Source organism: Quercus robur, chromosome 5, assembly GCF_932294415.1.
Source record: "Quercus robur chromosome 5, dhQueRobu3.1, whole genome shotgun sequence".
Taxonomy (NCBI): domain Eukaryota; kingdom Viridiplantae; phylum Streptophyta; class Magnoliopsida; order Fagales; family Fagaceae; genus Quercus; species Quercus robur.
Window position 1 is genome coordinate 79,323,466 of NC_065538.1, and position 26,164 is coordinate 79,349,629.

The 26,164-nt window shown below is 37.1% G+C and overlaps 3 protein-coding genes across 3 annotated transcripts; 2 read left to right on the forward strand and 1 right to left on the reverse strand.

The window, feature by feature from the left end:
- Nucleotides 1-15,481: 15,481 nt before the first annotated feature.
- LOC126727280 (probable histone H2A.1) lies at nucleotides 15,482-16,380 on the forward strand. Its single transcript, XM_050432863.1, has 2 exons — nucleotides 15,482-15,776; nucleotides 15,903-16,380. The coding sequence occupies exons 1-2, from the start codon at nucleotides 15,588-15,590 to the stop codon at nucleotides 16,113-16,115; spliced, it is 402 nt and encodes a 133-aa protein (XP_050288820.1). The 5' UTR covers nucleotides 15,482-15,587; the 3' UTR covers nucleotides 16,116-16,380.
- Nucleotides 16,381-16,920: 540 nt separating this feature from the next.
- LOC126727281 (protein DESIGUAL 2-like) lies at nucleotides 16,921-18,323 on the reverse strand. Its single transcript, XM_050432864.1, has 3 exons — nucleotides 18,067-18,323; nucleotides 17,754-17,959; nucleotides 16,921-17,370 (listed from the first exon to the last, which is right to left on the reverse strand). The coding sequence occupies exons 1-3, from the start codon at nucleotides 18,163-18,165 to the stop codon at nucleotides 17,124-17,126; spliced, it is 552 nt and encodes a 183-aa protein (XP_050288821.1). The 5' UTR covers nucleotides 18,166-18,323; the 3' UTR covers nucleotides 16,921-17,123.
- A 2,604-nt stretch (nucleotides 18,324-20,927) lies between these two features.
- On the forward strand, nucleotides 20,928-24,484 carry LOC126727282 (protein HEAT-STRESS-ASSOCIATED 32). The gene is made up of 5 exons (XM_050432865.1): nucleotides 20,928-21,168; nucleotides 22,328-22,519; nucleotides 22,611-22,821; nucleotides 23,808-24,031; nucleotides 24,127-24,484. The coding sequence occupies exons 1-5, from the start codon at nucleotides 21,046-21,048 to the stop codon at nucleotides 24,235-24,237; spliced, it is 861 nt and encodes a 286-aa protein (XP_050288822.1). The 5' UTR covers nucleotides 20,928-21,045; the 3' UTR covers nucleotides 24,238-24,484.
- The last annotated feature ends 1,680 nt before the right edge of the window (nucleotides 24,485-26,164 follow it).

The window sequence follows — 26,164 nt, forward strand, 5'->3', positions numbered from 1 at the left end:
TTTTGATGTGCTGTCATTGTTAGCCTGTATCGTTCGAGTGCACTGTCCACTGATTGTGGAGAAATTTGATTTCCAATTCTTCTTACCTTTTTTCTTCCGTACAAAACCTCCTCATTCTTGAACCCTAATCCTTATGTTATAAAGTTTTAAACCCTAAATCCACAATTTCTCTTAAACCTTAACAGGCCACAAGTACATGTGGACAAATTCTGTAATTTGTCCTACATAACTAGCTCAATTAGTGCATCCAGGAACAAGGTGGTGTGTGAGATCTTGCGTACAGAAGTCAAGGCAGACCAGTTGTGTGCGTACTAGTACAATTAAAAAAAAAAAGGATGTTTTCTGATATGGTCCATGGTTTCCTTGGCATTGCTTTAGCAGGGGAATCCAAATCTATTGGTTTTTTATGCTTTTATAGGGGAATTTTTAATCTATCAGTTTTTGATAATAATGTTCAATTAATTTTGAGGTTTGTAGTATTTATCTTCTTGTGCATTTCTTCAATGAGTGTCTATTTCATATATTGCACATGATTTATGAACATCTAATCAGTTGTTGATTATAATCCATTTATTTGGTATACTATGATTTGCAGCTCATTTATCACTGTTTTTTGGGGCTCTGTGTGGTATTTCTTACTGTATTAACAATTTATGCTCACATTTCGAATTTAATTTGTAATAAATCTGCTTAAATCTTGAGATTGGACCCTTTTTCATGGATCCAGACTTCAATTGTGAGTCAAATCAATTCTTTCTTTGTTTTTCACATGAAGGAAGCATTTGCTGGTATCTTTTTATTAGTACTTTCTTTGTAGCAAAGCCTTTTATTTTTCTTTAATTGAGAGAATGATCTGTGTTACCTTACTGACTTAGGAACAGTAATGTAATATTTTGACCCAATTTTATTGTTGGATGATAACCTGTACATGCCTATCCTGAGGAGTCATGGCTGACAACTTAATTGAATGGATCTGTTTACTGGCAGAAGCAAAACAGTTCAAACATTATAAAATTGTTTATAAATGGTCAACTTCTTATAAATTGTTCATAAAGGATGTTCATAAAACATTTCCGTAATTTTTTTTTCCCAATTTTCTTGTGTGAATAATATTGTTACGAGGTGGCAAAAATAAGAGCATGAAACGAATTTAACCTCCGTGACTTTGTATACACAGCCACGCACCTGGGAAACATTTCACAAGTTTCTTATGTTTGACTATGATTCATCGCTTATTCGCTTAGAACGCATAAAATTTTTTAGAAGAATAATTGTCTAATAATGTGTCAAGTTATTATTATTATTATTATTATTGTGGTTAAAAGGAGATAATATATAAAGCAAACTAAATGGCCACAGAGACCAAAGTAGCGGTTACAAGCCTACAATAATACAAACCATTCTTATTGAAGCAAGTAAGGAATCAAATTCTACCGGGGAACAAAAAGGACAAAATCTTCCTGCATGGAGCATCCCCTCTTTGCCAAAAGGTCAGCACATTTGTTCACTTCCCTAAGGGTGAGTTTGGTTCGGCTTTCAAAAGTTGGGCTTTTTGAAAAAGTTGAGTTTTTAAAAAGTGCATAATGAAAAAGTGCTTTTTCAAAAAACTGAGTGTTTGGTAAAACTTGTTAAAAAGTGCTTTTTGAAAAAGTTGAGTGTTTGGCTAGTACTATAAAAGTTACAGTTTGAGGGATAAATTACCAAAAAGGACAATGTATATATAAAGGAGTTTATTTCTTACTTAAATCAACTACTTCATATACTTACTAAATAATAATAATAATAATAATAACATATATAATTGGTATTATTTTAATAATGTTTGGGTAATTTTTCTTTTTTAGTGTCATAATTATTTGTTATTACCATTAATGACTTCTTGTCAATATTAATATCCTTATCTCAAGTCTCAACCGTGTTCATCAAAAAAATTCATCAAAAAAAAAGTCTCAACCGTGTTTCTCCCTCTCTCTAAATTCTTCTCTGCCTCTAGGACTCCCTAACCTCTCTTCCCCTTTCATGTCTCAAACCAAAAGGTCTGGTACTCTCTGAACTCTCTTCTTCTCTCATATATCAAACCCAAAACTCACACATGGCAGAAAATCCAGCGGCGGAAGCAAGCAGATCCGGGCAGTAGCAAGGCAGATCGGCGACGGCAACAACGATGGCAGATCTGACGGCAGCAATGGTGGCAGATACGGTGGGTTTGGCTTGATTTTTAGTTGGATTTTCTGTTGATTTTAGGTCAATTTTGTGGTGGATTATCAACTGTTGAAAATGGATTGCAGTGGTGGTGTTGGGTCGGTGGTAGGGTGGTGCCCCTCCTCTTCTTTTATTCTTCTTTTGTTGGATTGTTGTGTCCGTTGGGATGCTGTGTTTGTTCTGTGTTTCTTTTGCTTGGGTTGGAGAATGGTGAGAGGAATGAAGGAGCTTGCGCAGAGCAGAGAGATGACCCAAAGTGGTATGAAGGCACTGTGTGATCTCTGAAGACATGAGCATTTGAAGGGCAATTTGGTAATTGCTAACTCATCCCAACGGATACCCCAAAACGCCCAAGGAATTTTGGAAAATGGACCTGATGAGGTCCATAATAGGAGATGCGCGTTCTAAGCGTTTTTTAAAACGCAACTTTTGACCCAAAGTTGCGTTTTGTAATAACCAAACGCAATTTTTGGGCCAACGTTTTGCAAAACGCAACTTTTAGGCTCTAAAAGTTGAACCAAACGGGTACTAAATCACCCAGGCCTGAGGAAGCCTGGCTAGAAGAGTCCTGCAGTCATACAAAAGAGGGGAATAAGCTCTGTTAGGATTAGTATCAGAGTTGATCAGATCCACAATCACCTTAGCATTGAGTTTGACATCTAACTGCTGACAACCAAGTTGAATAGCTAAACTGAGCCCTGACATGTTACCAAAGGTTGTTAATTTTCTGTGGTTATGCCTCCATAGCAGCACCTCTTTGAGAGATGTGCTAGCCTCAAGGGGCATCAATTGTGATAGAATTTGCCATTTATGTAAATGTCGATATGAGACCATTCTTTGCCTGCTCAGAGATTGTGATCTGGCCCGTGACTTTTGGAGGAAATTGGAGGTTCCCCCCCGCCTCTCATCAGTTCTTTTGCTAGAAAATTAGAGAGTTGGCTGAAGACCAACTGCTTGAGCAGTGTTGAGCATAAATCTTCCTCCCCTTGGAGCATTCTTTTTCCTTTTGTCGTTTGGTCCCTTTGGAAGAATAGAAGCAAGGTGGTGTTTGAGAACATCATTCCCAACCCCAACCTCCATAAAGTTTGTATTATAGAAGCTATAGATTATTTCTACTGTGTGGGCAAATCCAAGCAGCTATCCCCGAAAGTTGTTGTCCCAATCAAATGGACCAAACCATTGGTGGGGTGGCACAAGCTTAATACTGAAGGTGCATTCCTTGAAAATCCAGGGAAGTCTGGGGGCAGAGGTATCATTAGAGACAGCCATGGACATTGGGTGAAAGGATTCTGGAGTTTGATTGGTTATACCACCAGAATTATATCAAATTATTATTATATATTAGGATGCCAACGCAGTGATATTACTAGGTGCAATAGGAGAGTTAAAACCTTCAACCAATAAGTAATTCTGAAATTTTATTATTTTTGTTGTGCACATGCATGGTATATTGGTAGTAGTTTTAGCATTTTGCACTCAATTAATTTCAGAATAAAATTGAGTTGTTTTTTGTTTTTGTAAATTATTAATTGTTGAATTGTGTTCTTCCAAGTTTATTTATATGTTTATGTTTATGTTTATGTATATGTATATGTTTATTTACCCTTTAGAGTCAAATCTTTACGCTATTACTGATTGGAATTTAGTACCTTGGTTGATAGAAGCAATGAAATACGTGTTGTTTTTTTCTTCCTAATGTGTTTTGAAAAAAAGAAAACAATGCCTCATATTTCTTAGCCCTATAAATGAATAAAAAAATCAGAAATGTGACTCATTAGTAATTGGATGCAGGCTATAAAAACAAAGTAAGAAGGTACAAAAATTCATCCTAAGCTTAGGATAAATTAAATAAAGTTCTAGAAGTTGTGGACACCCGTATTTGAAAAAACAAAATTGTGTATATCAATAGAGAAATATGTCAATTTGTTACAAGAATATTTGATTTTGAATATCATATCCATATAATTGATTGCATCAACCCTTTAATTTACTCTAAGCAATCAATTCCTTGATTTTTGTCTTCAATTTGGGGAAAGTAAATCATACTATCCAACAAGTATGTATGTATGTAATAGTTTTGAGACATGTATAATTACAAATCACCATTTAGTTATTTACTTTCTCTTTATATTTTGATGTTTTATGTAATCAGTTATACGCAGGAGCATGCGTTCCAAAAAATAATGCAGTTGCTCTACACACCGTTGCATTTTATAATTACAATTGAGATTTGCCCTTTTAATTACCTCGGCATTGTGATCTTGACCATAGTAAAGAACTTTTCTTATTAGTTTTTATTATGTGTGGTTGCCTATCGACAAGAGCCAACTTTAAAGCAAATCCAATAGTTAACTCAAACCAAAGTAATTTTTTATTGTAAATAAAAATGTGTGAATGAAAGTTTAGATAAAGATTGTAATATATAAAAAAATGATATTCTACAACAAAAAATTATTTATCTATAAACATATCATATTTTAGAGAAAGAGAGAGAGAGAGATATATATATATATACATGTATTATTTATTATATATTTTTGAAATTCATCAACATATACAGATTTTTTTTTGTAGATTTAGGAACAGTAATGTAGTATTTTGACCTGATTTTACTTGTATTGAAGAGTCATGGCTGACAACTTAATTGAATGGATATCTTTACTCGCAAAAGCAGATAGCTCAAACATTTATGACATCAATTTTTATCCTTTTGAATTTTGTTTCTTTATTTGAGGAGAGCCACATAAAAATTGAATTGATAAACTTTTCACGGGATGTAGTGTACTATTAAATGTAATTCTTTACTGCTAATCAACTTTCCTAAGAGCACTAGCATTTACACCCCCAGTTGTTCCAAAAAACATGCTCCATTCGGGTTGGTATATGTAAAAAATTATACAACCCGTGAATAGTAAGTTCCTAAATATACAACCCACTATTCACAAGTTGTAAACTTAAAATCTAATTTTTTATTCTTTCTCTCTCCCTTTCTCTCTCTTCTTTGACTCTCCATATTTTCTACCTCCACTGTTCTCTGTCTATCTCTCTTTCTATCTCTCCCCTCTTCTCTCTATATTTGTTTTTTTTAATCTCTTCTTTGTTTCTTTCTCAGCTGTTTTTGGTTGGGTTGAATCGGTGGTTAATGAGTTTAAAGTGGTGGGTTGTTTCAGTGGTTGTTGGGTTCTGATTGGTGGTGGTTGTTTGGGTGTTGGTTGGGTTTCACGATGGAGATCGAGTTTGGGTTACGGTGGAGATTAGGTTTGAGTATAGGTCACAGTGGAGATTGGGTTTGAGATTGGTGGAGATTGGGTTTGAGATCAATGTGGAGATTGGTTGTAGGGGATGTTGTTGAATCGGTGTAGATTGAAGGTGCTGTGGTGGTGGTGGGTTTGGTACCGGTTTTTTTGCTTTGTAGCTCTATGATGGTCTGTGGTGGTGCTAGGTTACTAGGTCTATGATTTTTTTTTTGGTGGTGGGTTTACTGATGGTGGTGGTGTGTAGTGTAGCAATGATGGATTTACAATTGGTGCCAATTGTATGGACACGATTTACGGCCCAAGCCCAAGATGTATGAGATTTTAGTCCAATGAACTCAGTACAATAAATTTGTAGAGAGTGGTCAAAGAACAGGTCCTAATAAGTTGGACAATGGCTAGTATTGAGTTAAATGTCATTCAAACACAAATAAGAGGATTTGATATCAATGGACTTTCAGTCCGAGGAGGTCACCCTTGTATAGATTGATCACAATTGGATACAAAAACAATTTAGATTGCTACAGTGTTTTCTCTTCTTTTCTTCCTATCACTTTCTCATGGAGGATCTCTCACATTATATAGCTCCCTTAGGATCATCTTGATCATACACTTGTTGATCGTCTGAACCTTTATTTGAGTACATGTCCCATCAGACACCCTTTTTGGCTTTCTGTGAGTTGTGGTAGCCAAGGTAGCACTGTTCAGAGATCTTCTCCACATAAATGCGGCTAGAAAAGTAGCTGTAGTGCATTTAATGCGGTGATAGCAGCTTTTCCTTAGATATTTTTGGGTTTCCTTCCTTCTTGTATGCTTATGAGGTACGTCCCTATCATTGGAGCTTTCTGGAGGGTCATTCTAATTGCTGAAGTAAATACTTGAGATGCATTCATCATATCCAAGGAGGAGTTCCTCAACGGACCACCTTCAATTCGTTCCTTACTTATGAGACTTTAAATTGGAACCCCTAATAACTATTTGTTCCTCCTCGGACCTTTCAATATTCTCGGACAAAACTCAAGACCCAATACATGATCTTGGACCCTTATCCCTACACGGGCAATTGGACTTGATCTAAGTCTTGTGAGTAATATTGTTACATGGTGACAAATATAAGAGCATGAAACCAATTTAACCTCCATGACTTTGTATCCAAAGTCACGCATCTGGAAACCTTAATACAAACGGACCATAATTGTCTAATGTGTTTCAATTATTATTATATACTGCTATCACCTGGTGTAATAGGAGAGTCAAAACCTTTATTATTTTTTTTATGAGAGTCAAAACCTTTAACTAATTCATAATTCTGAAATTTAATTATTTTTGTTGTTCACGTGTGTTATATTGGTAGTAAGTTCAACATTTCACTCTCAATTAATTTTAAGAAAATAGTTTTTATTTTTATATAGTATTTTCCTTAGTATATACTTCTATATTTTTCTCATACATGTCTCGCACATGAGACTTTTATGACAATGAGAAATATATTTCATACATAGGAGATATCTTCTCCTTATATGACAGTGGAAAATGTGTTTCAAATATAGGAGATATCTTCTCCTTATTGTATTTAATTATTTATAAATAAAAAATACAGATAATGAGACAAAGGATGAAAAATTATTATTATTATTTTGATGGAATTTATTATTATTGTTATTTTTGGGTAAGAAAAACATTTTACAATTAAAATACTTTCTTATATTGCAGTATGCGGTCCAAGTTGTCTCTTTAAACGACGACCCATTTAGTGCTCTAGTAAAAACAAAATCACTGCACCATGTTTTTACTTTTCATTGTTTTAGGGCCTGTTTGGCAGGCAAGTTCAAATTTACATTCTCACATTTTAAATAATATTACACATTTTTTTACACATTTTTTCACTCATACATATTTCAAAAAATTACAAATAACAATACTCAAATTATTCTACCTAAGAGCATCCACAGCAGGTGTGGCAAATGTGCCAAATGCTAAATATTTGGCACATTTGCCACACCAAACACAAAAAAATACCAAATATCAGATGTGCCAAATCCCATAATTTTTACAACATGTAAACAGTACTGTGGGGACCGGCCCAAAATAACAGGTTGGGCCTTGGACCTGTCCGAGGACACCGGCCCGTCTGAGGACACCGGCCCATCCGAGGAGTCAATGTAACTCAAACCATCCATATTCAAACATCACTGGGAACAAAGGCGACATGTCCGAGGAGATATTTCTCCTCGGATACTGAAAAACCGGAACTAATGTACATCCCAGCCACTGAAATCCCCCTCCTAGATACATGAACAGAGAAGAGACACGAAATATCTAAGTAAAAACTGCCACCGTCGCATTGAATGCACTACAGCTACTCTCCTGGCCGCATTAATGTGGAGAAGACCCCTGAACAGTACTACCTTGGCTTCTGCAACTCACAAAGAATTGAGAAGGGTGTCTGATGGGACAGGTGTTCAGGTAAGGGTTTAGATGATTGACAAGTGTAAGGCCTAGATGACAAGAAAGGGGCCTATATAATGTGTATAAGTCCCCGTAAGAGGGGGCAAGAGAAAAGGAGAGGAGAAAAAGAAAAAAGAAAAGAGAGAGAAAAAAGACTATTGCATGTAACGAGGTCCTGCTGCATTACTTTGTATCCAGAAATTAGGTTTTATCCTTATACTTCTAGGAGATTTTGAAATGTAATGACTTTGTTTCTTGTTCATATATTCCCTCAACCCATGCAGTAATCCGCTTAACTTACTTAAATCCAGTTCTTCAACCCATATTCTACAAGAATTCATTGTGTTGGATTTTTTGGACCAAGACTTGAATAACAAGGACTGAGCCACCAAATTGTTCCCCTACAAGTACCGTTGCAAATTTGCAACAGTACGGAATCAAAATGGTATAATTTTAATAATTTTTTATTCTCTTTTCTCTCTCCTCTCTCTTCACTTTATTCTTTTCTCTTCTCTTTCACCTCTGCTCTCTCTTACCGGTTCCCTCTTTTCTCAGCCATCGATTCCCTCTGTTCTCTCTTTTCCCTTTAATTTAAGATCAGTTTGATGGTGGCCATTATCACCGGAGGCGCAAGCGGCATGGGCGATGAGTTCGCCGCTCACGGCGCACGAGCCATCGTCATCGCTGAGCCATCGCCATCGCTCTCCGATCTCGCCTCTCTCTCTCTCTCTCTCTCTCTCTCTCTCTCTTTTGGTGGTTGGTTATTTTGATTGTTGTTGGTTGGTTGAGATTTGTGGATCGGCGTTGATGTGGGTTACGATGTGGGTTTTGGGTCGGCATTGATGTGGGTTTTGGGTCGGCGTTGTGGATGTGAGATTTAGGATGGGTGAAGGTTGATGAAGGTTGCTACGGATGATCTAGATCAGTGAAGGTTGCTGTTGGTGTTTGTTTGATGAAATGATGAATCGGTGGCTATGTTGTCTGTTTGAATCGATGGCTATTTGTTTGTTTGAATCGGTGGTGGTTTGGCATTTGGGTGGTGGTTGTGCTTGGTGATTGGTTTTTTTTTTTTCCTGTTTTGTTGGTGGTTTCTGCCTTGTTGGGGTGTGTGTGATGGTGGGGTGGTGGTGGTGGTGGTGGTTGCTACCTTGTTGGGCATGTGTGGTGGTGAAGTGGTGGTTGTGTCGGTGGTGGTTGGTGGGTGTTGTTGCGGTAATGGTTGTTGGTGGCTGTTGTTGCGACAGTGGTGATCTGCCGTTGTTGTTGATGGTAATGAGAGGGAGGGGATAATATATTATTTTAATGTGTAGTATATATTATTTTAATGTATAGAATTGAATGATAAAATATCTGATAAATGAAATGTTGTAAATGATGTGGTAAAATAATAAAGTAGGTCTTTGGTGTGACAAAATGACATAATTTTTGCCACAACTGCTGTGGGTGCTCTAACACTCCCCTAAGTTCTCCCTCAAATTAATTTCATCCAAAAGTATATTACCAAGTACCTTAGCACACAAGTTTCTCTCTGCTAGCAAAGGTTGGCTCTCAACCTCTCCTAGAGTGTAGAATTGGGTGTCCCTTCTCTTGAAGGTGCTTCTGTCCCTTAAGGTAACAGGTTTACCTTAAGGCTTTGTGGGACTTTTATTCAGGGATTTTGGGAAACAGTTATTAGATTAGGATGGAAGAACTTACAAGAACTTGGAATAGCCTGACTCTCTCGGACTGTGAATGTTCAAACTTTCGCATCAAAGAGGAACAGGCGAAGACTGAGTTTGTTTTAGCAGCTAAATTCTTAACCAAGAGAGCCCTAAACATAGATGCTATAGCTAAGACCTTCACCCCCCTGTGGAGATCGAGGAATGGTTTCAAAATCAAAAAAGAAAGTGATCATGTGGTGTTATTTTCTTTTGATGACAAGAATGAGGTGGAGAAAATCATGGCTGCAGAACCTTGGAGTTTTGATAAACGTTTAATGGTTTTGCAACGGTATGAGAAGGATAAGAATGTAGGTGACATGGAGTTTAATAAAATGTCTTTCTGGGTGCAAGTCCATGATCTTCCAATCAGGTTTCGGACAAGAAAGATCGCTGAACAATTGTGTGAAGCGATTGGTAAAGTTAATGTAGGGACTGAGGAAGCTGAAACAGAGGGAGACAACTTCATACGGGTTCGGGTCACGCTAGATATCACCCAACCTTTGAGTAGGGGACGTGTGGTTTCACTTGACAGTGGAAAGGAGCTGTGGGTGCACTTCAGATATGAGAGGCTTCCTAGTCTGTGTTTCTGGTGTGGCTGTTTGACGCATGAAGATCGTGATTGTGAGCTCTGGATTGCAAGTGAAGGCAGCCTCCTGCCTGAGTCAAAACAATATGGTCCATGGCTTAAGGCAGCTCCATTTGTAGCATCCCGAAAATATGTGATCAAAGTGCCTGGTATTTTCAACAGCAAAACACGAAGTAGTGAAGGGAAGCATGAAGCAGCGACGGAAAAGCACAAAGGAGCGACGGCAGCGCCGGTGGTTGTTGTTCGCTCAGGCAAGCAAGTGCCGGACATTATTAGGCTGGGAAAAGAAAGTACGACGCCAGAAAATATAAGGCCTGAAATGGAAAGTTTTGAAGTCCCCAATGAAGGAAACATAGAGCCGGTTTTTCAGGAGGTATATATTCATGATTCAAGGCAGTCAACGGAGGAGAAAGTCATGGAAGATGTCATAACACAGCAGACTGGGGCAGCAGTGAAAAAAGAGTCAGGAAAGTCTTTTGAGGAAGCTTTAGGGGAGATAGATAAGGAAATAAAAAAGTATGATTCAAAAAGCAGTAGGTTTGCCAGCCCTAGAGTTTGCACAGGAAAGGAAAATCACATGGGTCAACATAGAGACATTGAAGCAAGCGTGCCGTGTACTCCTATACTCTCAGCAAATTTGTCTTTGCCTCCTAGACCACCTTTGGCAGAGATTCCATCAGCTTTGGCAGAGAGACCACAGCACCTAGTCAATCACGGACATGTTGAGGGGACTTGGAAAAGAATTAATAGAATAGGAGTGGAAGCTGATGCTGCTATGGTAGAAGTAGTGGGGGGAAAAAGAAGCTCAGGCAATGCAATAAACCAGAATGAGTTACTCAAAAAAAGAAGGGTTTCTCATGGAGGTGAACCAAAAAACAAGATATTGGCGGAGGCTGTTAACCAGCCCTGCCAGAAACAATGAGTCTATTATTATGGAACTGTCGTGGGCTTGGGAACCCACGTACAGAAAATGAGCTTGTTAGATTGATACAGGCAAAAGATCCCTCTGTCGTGTTTATAGCCGAAACATGGGCAGACGATGCAAGGCTAGATCGTACTTTGAGCAAGATTAATTTCGACCAGAAGTGGGTGGCTCCAAGATTGAATAGAGGCGGTGGGTTAGTATTATTTTGGAAAAATTCTATTAACATTGATGTGGTTGATTCCCATAGGTATTTTATTGATACGATCATCAATGGGAATTCTGATAGTGCATGGAGATTTACTGGTTTTTATGGAGAACCTGAAACCCACAGGAGGAGTGAGGCATGGAGCAAATTGAGAAGCTTAAAAAATAGAATGAATATCCCTTGGATTTGCGGGGGCGATTTTAATGAAATAGTCCGCCAAGAGGAGACGTGGGGTGGGGCTCCTAGAGATCATAATCAAATGCAACTATTTTGAGATGTGATCGACGAATGTCAATTTATGGATTTAGGTTTTGTGGGGCCTAAATTCACTTGGGCAAAGCACTATGTTGATGGGCATTCCATGCGAACAAGGCTGGATCGGTGCATGGCTACAAATTCTTGGTTTCAAAAATTTCCAGGAACTAGGGTTCACCATCTTAGTTGTATGTCATCGGATCATTCTCCCCTTTTGATCAATCTGTCAGGGATGCCAGAACTTAGAAAAAAGAGATGCTTCAGATTTGAAGAAATGTGGCTATCGGAGCCATCTTGTGGTGAGATGGTGGAGGAAGTGTGGAGTAGTACAAGGGATTCAAATCCAAGCTTAGCCATTTTGAAAAAAGTGGCTAAATGTGAACAAGAATTATCATGGTGGAGTAAACACAATTTTGGGCACGTGAAAAGGGATTTAGATTTGAAGAAGAAACAATTGGTTGTGGCCGAGAACGAAGCTATGGCGAGTGGAAATAATACTCGTGTTAGGAGGCTACGAATGGAGATTAACTTGTTGCAAGACCGAGAATCAAGGATGTGGTGTCAAAGATCTAGGGTGTTATGGTTAAGCAAAGGGGATAGTAATACAGCTTTCTTCCACAGCAAGGCCACAAAGAGGTTTAGGAAGAATTTAATTAGAGGAATAAGAGACCAGAATGAAGTTTGGCTGACCGATAAAGGGGAGATAGGGAACGTGATGGTAAGTTACTACAAAGATCTTTTCTCCTCCTCAAATCCGATTCTTGACGATGACTCTCTTGAGAAAATTCCTCGTATGGTGACCGAGGAGATGAATGCGGATCTGTTGAAGGAATTTACAGAAGTGGAAGTGAAGGAAGCCTTGGATCAGATGGCCCCTCTAAAAGCTCCGGGTCCTGATGGTATGCCTCCATTGTTTTATCAACACTTTTGGAAGACGATGAAGCATGATGTTATTTCGGCCATTCTCTCTTGGTTGAATTCAGGTATCCTACCCGAACCTATTAACCACACACTCATTACTCTTATCCCTAAAATAGCTAATCCTGAGCATATGTCTGATTTTCGACCTATTAGTCTTTGTAATGTCTTGTATAAGATTTATTCCAAGGTTTTAGCTAATAGGTTGAAGAAATTTTTACCTTCCCTAATTACTGAACATCAATCTGCCTTTGCTAAGGATAGACTAATTTCAGATAATATTATGGTTGCTTTTGAGACTCTTCATCACATGAAGCATCATAATTCAGGGAAACACGGGTATATGGCTATCAAACTAGATATGAGTAAAGCCTATGATCGGGTGGAATGGATGTACTTGGAAAGACTTTTGGAGAAAATGGGTTTTTGTGCTAGATGGACTGCTCTCATGATGAGCTGCGTGAAAACGGTGTCGTACTCTATTATGGTGAATGGGGAACCAACCGGGATGATCCACCCAAAGAGAGGAATTAGGCAAGGAGACCCACTATCTCCTTTCCTTTTCCTTTTATGTACAGAAGGTCTTCATGCTCTCATAAAACATTCGGCGAGGAATGGAGATATCAAGGGCTTTTCCTTATGCAAACGAGGCCCTAAACTAACCCATTTGTTTTTTGCAGATGATAGTTTGCTTTGCTGTAGGTCAATCTCTGAGGATTGCCATAATGTGTTGAAGATTTTGGGTGAATATGAGTCTTTGTCGGGGCAAAAAATTAACAAGGACAAGACTGCTATCTTCTTTAGCAAATCCACCACGGATGAAGCAAAATCAAGCATAAAGAATCTCTTCCAAGTCCAAGAAGTGAAATCTTATGAGAAATATTTGGGCCTCCCCTCTTTTGTAGGTAGAGGAAAAAAGGCTAGCTTCAATTACATAAAAGAAAGGGTTTGGAGGAAACTCCAAGGATGGGAGGGTAAATTGCTTTCTCAAGCAGGTAGAGAGGTTTTAATTAAATCTGTGATCCAAGCTATCCCTACTTATGCTATGGGATGTTTCAAATTACCTTTGGGTCTTTGTGATGACATTGAGGCAATGATTAAGAGGTTTTGGTGGGGACAAAGGGGAAATAAGAGGAAAATTCATTGGATCCGATGGAGTGAATTGACTAAATCAAAAATGGTAGGTGGTATGGGTTTTCGCGATCTAGCTCATTTTAATGATGCTCTTTTGGCAAAACAGGCATGGCGGCTCTTGCATAACAAGGAAACCCTCTTCTACAAAGTCTTCAAAGCAAAGTTCTTCCCTAATCAATCTCTTTTAGAAGCTAAGGATACAAGGTTCGGTAACTATGCTTGGAAAAGTATACTACATGGTCGGGATGTTATTCTAGATGGTGCTTGCTGGAGGGTGGGGAATGGAAAGTCTATAAAAATTTGGCAACACCAGTGGCTGCCCCGAAAACATCCAACCAAGATTCTTTCCCCAATGGTGGATACAATGGAAGAAGCCACTGTGGATTGCTTAATTAATGAGGAAACTAGAACATGGAATGCTACAATGATAGATGGAATTTTTGCACCTCAAGAAGCTGAAGAAATCAAGAATATCCCGCTGGCAAGAAAAGACACGGAGGATTCTATGTATTGGCCGTGGGAGCAAGACGGGAGGTATAGTTGTAAAACTGGCTACCGGTTCTTGAAAGAAGACGAAGTTGGATTCCAGGTGGATGAGACTCAAGACCATGAGATAGGGCTATGGAAGAAGATTTGGGCCCTTGAATGCCCAAATAAAGTCAAAAATCTAATTTGGAGGGCTTGCCGTAACTCCCTCCCGTCGAAATGTAATCTTTTCCGACGTACAATTATTTCGGAGCAATGCTGTGATCGATGTAAGGAAGAAGCAGAAGATGCTCTGCATGCAGTTTGGACTTGTAACATGCTGGATGAAGTTTGGGGAGCAAATGCTATATGGAGTTTCCGGAGCCAACAAAGCTTTTCAAGCTTTAGTGAGCTCATGGCCTGGGTTTTTGATCATCAAAGGAATCCGGTGTTGTTTGCTTTCACTACTTGGTCCATATGGCACCAAAGGAATCAGGTACGGCTTCAACAAAATCACCGTCCACTTACTCAAATCTCACAGTGGGCTCATGACAGATTTGTTGAGTTCAAAGCCTTGACAACTGCAACTCTTTCCAGCAGACTTGTGAGAAGGGCACGGTGGAAGCCTCCTGATAAGGAAACTTTTAAAATCAACTTTGATGGTGCAATTTTTGCTGAGGACAAAAGCTCTGGTTTGGGAGTAATCATACGTGACAGTAAGGGGCTGGTTATGGCTTCCATGGCTGACCGGATTCCACAACAGCTCCAACCAGTGGAAATTGAAGCCTTGGCTGCCAACAGAGCCCTTGTGTTTGCAAGAGAGTTGAACATTAAAGAAGCCGTTCTTGAGGGAGACTCTCTTCAGGTGATGAAGGCGCTGAGCTTCAAGAATACTGGCCTAGCACCATTCGGTTTACTGCTACAGGACTCTTTGGATTTATCTGCTGGGTTTTCAAAATTGGCCTACTCTCATACTAAGAGAGAGGGCAACACAGTTGCACACAATTTGGCTCAACTGGCTGTTAATTTTTCAAATTGTGTAATTTGGATGGAAGATGTTCCATGTGATGTAATGACTTCTTACCATGCTGATTTAGCTGGTATTTCTTAATATATTGCACCTTAGTGCTCTTTCTCAAAAAAAAAAAAAAAGTTCTCCCTCAAATTTGAATATGCCGCATGGGGGTAAGTTTCGTTCTTTTCACTCAAATTTTGCGTTTCCCGCTTCTCACAAAACCCAAAAAACCGTAGAATTGAAACGAAAACACAAAATCACAATCCAACCGTCCAAACAATTAAAAACCAACGGTCCCAGATCACGATCCGCGTCACTCAACCTAATTGGCCCACACAACTCTCCACCCCATATAAAACCCCAACCACCCCAGCCCATCTTCTCTCACATTCGACGCTATTCAAAGAAACTCACACACGCATTCAGTTCCCTCTCAAACCTTCTTCGATTCCCAAAAGTTTCTCTCTCTCACTTTCATCAATGGCCGGAAGAGGCAAATCTCTCGCCGCAGGCACAGCCAAGAAGAGCACGTCTCGGAGCAGCAAAGCCGGTCTCCAGTTCCCCGTCGGCCGTATCGCCCGTTTCCTCAAAACCGGCAAGTACGCCGAACGCGTCGGCGGTGGCGCCCCTGTCTACCTCGCCGCCGTCCTCGAGTATCTCGCCGCCGAGGTCAGTTTACAGTTTTTGACAGTTACAAATTCTGTTACTTCCGTTTCTTTTTAAAAGTAAAAAGTTTACTTCTTTGTTATCGATTTTTAAAAAACGTTTTGTGCGGTGAATTTTTCAATCTTTTAGGTTTTGGAATTGGCTGGAAATGCAGCGAGAGACAACAAGAAGACACGTATAGTGCCACGTCATATCCAGTTGGCGGTGAGGAACGACGAGGAACTGAGCAAGCTTCTTGGGTCTGTGACCATCGCAAACGGTGGCGTTTTGCCCAACATTCACAACATGCTCTTGCCTAAGAAAACCGGCGCCGGTTCCAAGAGCGGCCCAATCGATGACTAGACCGGAGGAGCTTTCTCAAAGATCTATTTTGCCAGAAAAAAAGAAGAAGAGAATTGTGGACAGTGGTATAGATAGGAATTGTGGTTCTTAGATTTGGTGATTGTAAGAATTGGTAGGAGTAGGATTTGATTAGATTAGGATTTTCTATTGTCATTCTGTTTGGATTTTTAGATGGTTTCTTTGCTTTTTGACAATTCAAGATTTGAATTTGATTGTTAAAAGATTTGCAATATTGAAATGTGAATGATCTTTGCAATTGTCTAAATTATGATATGTGCTTTTTTCGGCTTGGGCTTTTTAATGAGTAAAAGATTGATTCACTAACAGATTATGTGGTAAATTGTAAAAATAAAGTTTTAAAATCACAAATTATTTTATAGTTATTTTTGTTATAATTTTAATATGGTAAATTGTAAATAGATAATTATTATTTACATATGGATTTAGTTTTTTTTTTTACCAATTATACTTTATTATATCATAATTTTAGCAAAAAATTATGAAAAATTTTGTTTTTAGATTTTTTTTTTCATAAAAATCTTATGGTTTGTATAATAATATGAACTAATTTGAATGGGAAAATGTGTTGTATAATTAAAATATTTGTTCCTATATTTTCTTTGTTATGTTTCTCATATTTAATTTTTTTTTTAAAATTATTGTTACATATAATTCTACTTTGGGTAGCATTTGCTCACGACAAATATTAAAGTGTGTTTAACTTTGAAAAAAATAACGCATATAAAAAAAATAAAGACTGAAACTTTAAAGAGTTCTCTCTAAGTACACAGATATGAAATGAACAAGAGCGCAAATTATGCAGTTTTTTTCCTTCAAATTTCAAAAGGTTACCGCTAAAAAGGTAATTGAAAAACAATGTTTTCAAACAATCATCCTACAAATTACAACCAATTAAATAAAGGCACTCCTGTGCTTTGATGTATGTAAAGCTTATTTCATTTAAAGAATTCAAACTTGACAAAAAGAGAAAAATATAGTACTGTAAAATTAAACAGAGGCGGTGTTTGTAGGGCCTGCAGCACCTCCAGCAGGGTTCCTTGGCTGTAGTCTCTGTTTTTCTCTTTGGGCAGCAGTGACAGACACATAATAGGAAACTGCAAATAGTCCATGAACAAAGCATAAAATCCCTCCTATAGACAGGAATCTATGGTGTGCTATCCCACAAGATTTTCTTGATCTCGAATTCGACATTGTTCCTATGATGAGCATTGAGAATGCAATGACTAATACGATCCTGATTGGTCACAAAGGTTAAGCATTAGAACACTCTAGTTTGGGCTATACAATTATCTTTACAAATATTATTCCCAAATTCATATACATTTTTACAACATGCTTGAGTGTTAATTTGTGATTAAATTACAGACAGTACTTACATGCAAATCACTACGAGTACTTGATGAAAAGTTGATTTTGGTGTATCAATCGTAAGCCGACACTTAAGTATGTTATCTTAGTTACCTTAATTAAGGCTATGATGTTTCCACGCAAATATAGTTGTATCATAATCTACATTCTGTTTGAAAACCTTTTTTTTAAAAAAAAAAAAAAATTTCTCACTACTTTTTAGGTAATGGTGTAGAAGGGATTGTGTAACGTTGAGCGTGCAACACATACCAAGCGAAAATGAGAGAACCAATAGCTAATTGCTGGTTTGGTGTGGAATTTGAGAACTCCGCCTTGGACCCAACGCAAGTGCAACCACCAAGCAACTGAGCAATAACATGAGCAAGGAGTAGAAGTATAATTGCAGCCAACCCTAGCTTGAAAGCCTGATAGCTTGGGTCTCTACACTCAAAAATCCACATCCTCAAATGTTTCACCTACGAAACAAAGACAACAAAAGAGAAAAACAAGAAGTTATTAATTAAACTTGGAATTGAAATTGTCACTATAAATTCAATTATATGGTTAGAAACTTAAAAAACACCTTGTTTTGAGAGATTTCAGCTTCAATGCCAAGAATCCCAGCAATAATGTCCAAAATCATGATCAAGAGGCAGACAAGAAAGCCATAATTTCTGGCCATTTTTTTCTCCTTTCTCTGAATTCAGAGCTTTGATAGCGGTGATTGTGGAAAAGGAGAAGGGAGTGATTCTAATTCTATGGGCAACTTCCCACGCTTTTTATTAGCAAATCTTTATGGGATTTAGATGAAGAAAGGGAATACGAATAAAGTTGAGTCATACATGCAGGCCTAGCTATAACATATATATATAAGAAGAATTAGCTGTGCTCTCAGGGTAAAAGCTTCTTTTGTTTTCACATTTTTTTCTTTTTTCTTATTTTGCCTCAACCTTTCTTTTTAAAGTTGGATTCCTTTCATGGGGAACAAGGAAAGCAGAGTATCACCGGCAGGATGTATCTTGTATGGACAGCTGATAATAGATCCCACACTGAGTTCCGAAGTCATATGGTTTTGAGCTCTTATTCCTCAATAATTTATTGGTCATGACTCAATTAGTGTTAATGAATCAGGTTGCTTATCTAATAGTATGGTGATCGAATTTCCGCTAGAGTCTAATTCACAATGGAATACATGATCTCCTATACATAATTAGCTAGGTCTTTGAAAGTTCTAGTAGTATTGGGAAAGAAAAGAATCATAGCTAGTCCGAACGAGTTTTAGAGGTACGTACATACTAGTGATTTCTTAGCAGTTCTTAAATGCAATTTGCTTGCTTTGAAAAAGGCCTAGAATCTATCCTTTGCAGGCCTTTAAAAATGGCCTCCATACACCCTGGAATCTACATATGGCATCGATATTGAACATTTATTTATGTAAATCTTAATAAGAATTCATGTGGCATTTCACTCTCAATGTTGATAATAATGTTGAGTACTTGCAGGGTTATTGTGTAATCGAATTTGGATTTGGAGGCCAGAAATAAAATTTTGTTTAAGAAGTGCAGAGTGTATCCTTCTCAATTTAACCGCTTGTTCCTATAGCATTATAACTGTTTAACTTTAGACCTCCATCCCAATTTAAAGGCTGTTTTGATGCAGCAATTAAACATGACAAGATGTTACTGGCAGTCATATACGTACAGAGATGCAAAGGCAAAACCATCCACGTCCAATCTTGGATTCCAGAGAAGGAGAAGAAGGGATCTCTCTTTTTGGGCGAGCCTCATGCAGCCCATTTTGAAGTTTCATCTTTAATGTGCTTTTTAAGCTGCTTTTTTTCTTAAAAAAAAAGGAAAAAGAAATTTAATTTGTGCACTTTAAGCTAGTTATAGCAATATTGCACTGAAAAGAGGGATGTTCTATGAATGTGTTGTCTTTGTCTAAAGTTCTCTTCTTTCTCACATCATTAGTTCCATTCTAAGAGTAATTCTTAGGTATATTCGGAGTATGGAGAATGATGTTCCCTCTTCTCACATTTATGATGAGTCCACTTATTAAATTTATGGTACAGTTCACCACGAATGTGAGAGGAGAGAACACTATTTCTCCGTATTCTAGGAGTACTCAAAAATTTTCCCTATCCTAGAGGTCTTTATGGCTTTGGTTTAACAACTTTGATTGTTGGTCCATAAGGATAAATCTTAGGTTATTAATAAAATTAAAACACATAATTGAATAACAATTTTTTTTTGGGAAAGATAATAATATTTGTGCTATATTAGTCAAGACAAGTATCTATATAATATCTAAAAATTAAAGATTTTCATAGTGAATTTGATCATTTGTGTCATGATTATCCCTCTTCATTGGTTAATAAACAAATAAACAAATGAGTTAATCAAATGGACGCTTACAAAATAAAAATTTTAACATGACACAGATTGTCTCAATGAATCTAGAATTTTATTTTAGAAAAAATTTTCTTTGAGATTATATGGTACAATATAAATTTACAATATAAACACATAAAAATTGATAAATACTATACACATTTGCATTGATATATACAAACCAACAGTTTATAGGCACTTCGGGTGGTGAAAACCCAGAAGGCGTTTTAGATCAAATTAGATGGTCGTATGGGAGATTAAAGCTCAATGGAATACCCAATATAATCTTAGATTCATGCGGCAAAAACAATTGGTGGATCATGATGTCACGTATAATAATTATATGTCATGTAAATTTAGGGTCTGTTTAGTAATGTTGTTCTAATAATGTTATTTATATTTTTTAGAAATATGTGTGGATGAAATTTGGTAATGTTGTTCTAATAACGTTATTTATATTTTTTAAAAATACGTGTAGATGAAAAAGTGTGTAAAAATACGTGTAATATTATTTATTTATTTATTTATTTTTGGTTTTCCATCGTGTTTTCTCAAAGTTTTCAACCAGAAACTAATTACTGTTTGCGATGGGTGGGCCCATAGTAAGGTAAATCGTTGACCCAGAGAGTCTTTTTTTGCAAAATGTGTATAATAATTATATATCATGTAAATTAAGGGCCTGTTTGGTAATGTTGTTCTAATAACGTTATTTATATTTTTTAGAAATACGTGTGGATGAATGAAAAAGTGTGTAAAAATACTGTTCACGATGGGTGGACCCATAATAAGGTAAATCGCTGGGCCAGAGAATTTTTTTAAAGTGTTGGTGCCTAGATTGAAACTAGAGAACTCTTAATCAAACCTAAGACAGCCACTTTGAGATCAAATGTCCAATCCCGATGGATTACGTGTAATATTATTTAAGCTAGGAAAACTGTTGTTTAAATTCCAATTATTTTACGTGAAACGAGAGAATGTGCCACGTGGGCACAAGTCAAGGACGCGTGTCAGGAGACGATTTTAACATGAACAATGAAGCATTGTCTGGAAGCAACTGGAACATATATCCAACACTTTTCTTCTAAAGCTTTCGAGACAGAAACAGTCATTTAATCCAAAAATCCAATTAATCAGACAGACAGCCCAGGAAATCGATCAAGTTCGGAATTAATATGTCGGTGCTCCGATGGAAGAGTTTCGAGGAGAACGAGGATCGCCCCGACAAGCCTCGACGCTATGGAGTCACCGAGATGAGAGGCCCCCATTACACACTCTTAACCCAAAATGTTCTTCAGGTACCTTCCTTCCTCTTCTTCTTCTTCTTCTTCTTCTTCTCATAATTAAAATGCCTTATGAATATGATCATCTTTATTATTTGTCCTAACAAATTAATGGTACTTTGCATGTAAAGGAAAACGAAATTAAAAATGAAAAAAAAAAGGGAAAATGAGATTAGAGAATTTGATGAGTACAGACTTGGAAACTGAAGGGGAAGATAATATTGGAACTTGGAATTACTCGGATATTGCCATATTGGAACTGCTATCAATGTTACTAGATAAGGCTTACTAACCAAGAAAAACCACTAGTAGGATTCATTTGATGGATCAAAATCAAATGAATCCTAATACTGATTTATTTATTTTTAATTTTTGACAGCTTAGTTTATAAGCATTATGAAATAAAATTGTAGTAATTCTGGCATCATTCCTTCCCCTCTAAATATGGTACTATTACAATTTACCATTATTTTGTAACCGAGCAGTGTCTCAATTTAACCATTTTCCATTGGTAATAAGTACTTTGTCAGTAGGATTCCAGTCAAATAATAGAAAGTTCAAATTGTTGTTAGATATATTTTTCAAAAAGAAAATTTTCCCTAGCAGTGGAGGATAAAGTAGTTATAGGTTTCAGTTAGCTTAAGTAGTAAAATTTCTTGTTGTCGAACATGGGACCTGAGTTCAAATCCCGCTTACCCCAAAAAGAAATCCATTGGTTTCTTGACTTGATGATAAAGAGTGATCATCATTGATTGGATGTCATAGATTTCAAATGCTATCATATCTATAAGGAAAAAAAGAAAAAGAAAACGAAAAAGAAAATGTACTTATTAAGTAGGGAAATTATTCAGTTTTAAAGAATAGGAACATTGCAACTTCACCATTAAGAGGGAAAGTGCGATTAACCCCAAGCTTTAGGATCTTTTTTGACCATGTGTCCCATATTGCTAAGGAGTGAGTTGCATGATGGTTTTATATGTTTCAAAGCTACATTGTGAGTCAACCTACCTTTTTGTTGTAGATGCTTATTTCAGACATCTGCAGTGGGCTAACCGATAGTCTAGTACTGTTACAATTCTCCTTTTTCATATGATATGGAATACCAGCACTAGGAAGATGAAGGGAGCAGATGGGGTTTCCTGATAAGTTACAATTGCAAATTGCTGTTTTGCAGGATATTTTTGAGTCTATGGGGCAGTTTGTTGATGGATTGAAGTTTTCTGGGGGATCTCATAGCCTGATGTCAAAGGATTTCATTAAAGAAGTGACTAACATGGCCCACCAACATGATATATATGTTAGCACGGGTGACTGGGCTGAACATTTGCTTCGCAGAGGTCCATCAGCTTTCAGAGAGTATGTGGAGGTGAGGTGTGCTAGAGGGTCTATATTTATAAGTTATTTGTCTTTTAATGTTTATTACAGTTCTTACTCATGCTCTGCTATTATCACTTTAGGAATGCAAGAACCTGGGGTTTGACACGATTGAGCTGAATGTGGGATCGCTTGAAGTCCCTGAAGAAACTCTACTAAGATTTGTTCACTTGATTAAGAGTGGTGGTCTGAAAGCCAAGCCTCAATTTGCAGTGAAGTTTAACAAGTCTGACATTCCCATAGGTGGTGATAGAGCATTTGGAGCTTATATTGTTCCAAGACCTCGTTCAACTGGTATATGAGCTGCTTACTAGATATAAATTTGATAAGTTTTATCATCATGAATTCCTACTCATTTGGATAAGCTTATTTGCATCAGTTTATTTCTTAACTATACCTTTTTTTTAATGACAAATTTACTTTTACACAAATAAACAAAATACAACGAACAAAGAATCTAGTCTTTTCTGTAAAGAAGGATAAACTATGAATATAATATTCAAGATTAAAGTTGATAAGCTAATGAGGTCATCTGATATGGGCACTTTTTTTGCTGTCCATATAAACTTAAGAGCCAGAAATGCTTGGTTGGTAAAATACACATTTAACATCCTTATCTCAGACCATCTTGGATTAATGTGTAATAAATTGTATTAGTGAAATTAAGTATAATCTAGGCTGATTGGCATTTGTGCTCCAGATGGGTGTACCTGCAGCTGTTTAACTGCACTGATTAATGCTACTACTAAAATAGTTCTTAAACACCATTTTTCTCTTTAGCCAAAGCTGGTGGACCATACATGAAACATGTTGTTATGTCTTTATACATTTGGGATGGCAGTTATACATTGTTAGGTCATCTGCATTTTTAATTTGTAGTTTCTCATCATGAAACATTGGTTCATTTGTTGAAGGAGTGAAATTATTTTTATAATTCATGAATTTCCTAGTTTAACATTTTCTGTTCAATTATGTGAGTGCAACATGGATATTACACTAGGGACACCTAAATTGAAATTATGAGCATTGCTCTGTGGCATTGCTGTATGTACTTTAACCTGGATACCAATGTTGGAGGTACATTGGTGTTTAAGTGCTTCATTCTTTTAATCCACATTCTATATTGTTTTGCTCAGTACATACCATACTATATAGAAACAGTTGAACGTGAGAACAAATGAGAAATGTCAGACTTACTTTCATTAAACTAGAAAGGAGGAAGTAGTACTAGAGGATCCCTTTTATTGTTATAAAAATGAGCTTTCTCTTTGGTTACACAGAATTTGTTGAAGATGTGGATCTTTTGATCAGACGGGCTGAGAGATGCTTAGAGGCTGGAGCAGACATGATCATGATTGATGCAGATGATGTCTGCAAGTATGCTGATTCTTTACGGGCAGACATAATTGCTAAGGTCATTGGGCGTCTTGGTGTTGAGAAGACCATGTTTGAAGCATCAAATCCCAGAACCTCCGAGTGGTTTATAAAACAGTATGGTCCCAAGGTATGATGCTCATTATATCATCCTTCTCTTCATTATGAAATTTGGGATCTTGCATTGGATGTTCTAAACTCCTTGCTGATGCCCTCTTCTTCCAGGTGAACCTCTATGTGGATCACTCTCAGGTCATGGATTTGGAATGCCTCCGGGGACACAACCTGGGTAAAAATCATGCATCTGTCCTTGGCTCCTCATATTTTCTGTTCTGAACTGGTGTAATTTGTAGAGAAATATCACTTGTATGGACTGGTTATGTTGTAATTTGTGCTGTTATATGTCCGTATGATGTTAAATATATATGTATCTTCAGTCCACCAATGAGTAATAGCTCAAGTAATACGAGCTGTAATGCCCATCATAGCTATGAAACTTAAATTTTGTGTGTGCTCAGTAAGTTCTTGGACCTGTGTTCATCCATAATCTTTAATTTTGCGATAAGCAGCTTATCTTTGTTCATTCATTTCCTAGTGAACCACTGAATGTGTCTGAATTATCATATGAGAATGTAATTCATGCTCTAGATCTAGTTTTCCTGCCTTGTATCACAACCAGGCAAGTAGAACAACATGTAGCTTGCAGCTACTTTATGCCATTGGGAGACTGTAGAGCAATGAAGTGATGAAGCAAGAAGGCAAAGAAGAGGGATGGCGAATGCGTGTTTGTGTGCGCGCTAACTAATTGTAAAAGGGAGAGGAGGGAGAGATGAGGCTCATAAGTGAACTTAGCTTGAATTCTGTTTGATGGCCTAGTGAGCTTGTAATGAAAGAGGTGGAATAATTGACCAACTATTGCTTTAGAGGACCAGTAGAAAGCTGAGGGTGCCAACCTTGATGCTTTTGTTCTGAACCTCACCAGATAATATAAAAATCCATTGTTGGTAAATGGTAATGCACTGTAAACTTTGGTAACAAAATTGCTTGACTCATCTTATTGCATTTCTAATCAAATCAAATTAAAACTCTTTCAGATCTTTGACTGGTCCACTGATTCAAGTGTTTCACAAATCCAAATTGTCTGTAGAGGTCACGTACAGACTCACAAATGAACGCAGTCACTAGTGTCACATGATTCTCGTGGTTGGATGTAATTTATGCTGTACTAAGGCCAGTACGAAGCCCACTATGAAAAGAGGCGTCGGAGGGAATTACGCAATGATCCATTGAAATCTGGATATTTTACATCAACCAGTTTCTAGTGGTTAAAAATTTTCTGATCCTTGGAGACACATTTAAAGTGCATCAATTTTCCAACCAACGGTAATTGGTGAATTCTGACCTACTTTTATTTTCTTTTCCTTTTATGTTTTTTCTTTTTATAATTGATAAAATAAATTCTTATCCCAATAAATCTAGCATCCAAGATGAATCTTGAACCTTTTGAACATATCTTTTTTTTTAGGAAAATTGGTTTGCATGAGTATATGGTGGTTGCTATGGCAGGGAAATGATCCTTCCAATTGAATCCTTTAATTCTCTCCTAAGTACAAATTCATCTATCACCTAATCGAAATATCTCTTATTTCTCTCCATCCACAAACAATTTGAGTCCACTAATTAAAAAAATATGTCATTCATTTATTGGGTTAGAAAATCATTAAACATAGCTGATAAGATCGTCCAATGCATTGAATAATTTCTTGGTTTCCTTCATTAAATAAATGGCACAGATGGTAGGTTACACTTTTATTTTTTTAAAAAATTTTGGTTAAAAAATTTTCCATGAGAGTCAAATGTGGGAACCTCTCACTCCACTTTCATGAACAATAATGAACTTTCCTCTTCATATGTTTGGATGAAAAATATTTTATTTTTTATTTTTTTGGAAGAATATTTTTTTTACCATTTAGATGTCTTAAATGGGAAATCGTTTTCCAATATAACATGCTCTTTTTTGGTTAGGATCACGTCACATTAGAAAATTATTTCCCATTTGAGATTTCTAATGTGGCATGCATGATCCACGTCTGCATACAGTGTTTCAATTCAAACCTGGAAGTGATTCGAGTTTGAGGTAAGAATGCTTCTTTATAACCTGTATATGTTGTGTATCTCTCATGAGCCTATTTTAACGTTTCTATAATTGAAACTGTTTGGCTAAGCTAGGAAGAAAATAAATTTTGATTCAGTATTGCGGGGG

Coding starts and splice junctions, on each gene's coding strand:
- LOC126727280 (XM_050432863.1), top strand. CDS start 15,588: ATGGCCGGAAGAGGCAAATCTCTCGCCGCAGGCACAGCCAAGAAGAGC. Junction 15,777..15,902: donor TCGAGTATCTCGCCGCCGAG/GTCAGTTTACAG, acceptor TCAATCTTTTAG/GTTTTGGAATTGGCTGGAAA.
- LOC126727282 (XM_050432865.1), top strand. CDS start 21,046: ATGTCGGTGCTCCGATGGAAGAGTTTCGAGGAGAACGAGGATCGCCCC. Junction 22,520..22,610: donor CTTTCAGAGAGTATGTGGAG/GTGAGGTGTGCT, acceptor TTATCACTTTAG/GAATGCAAGAACCTGGGGTT. Junction 24,032..24,126: donor TAAAACAGTATGGTCCCAAG/GTATGATGCTCA, acceptor CTCTTCTTCCAG/GTGAACCTCTATGTGGATCA.
- LOC126727281 (XM_050432864.1), bottom strand. CDS start 18,165: ATGGCCAGAAATTATGGCTTTCTTGTCTGCCTCTTGATCATGATTTTG. Junction 17,960..18,066: donor CTGAAATCTCTCAAAACAAG/GTGTTTTTTAAG, acceptor TTTGTTTCGTAG/GTGAAACATTTGAGGATGTG. Junction 17,371..17,753: donor GGTTCTCTCATTTTCGCTTG/GTATGTGTTGCA, acceptor GTGACCAATCAG/GATCGTATTAGTCATTGCAT.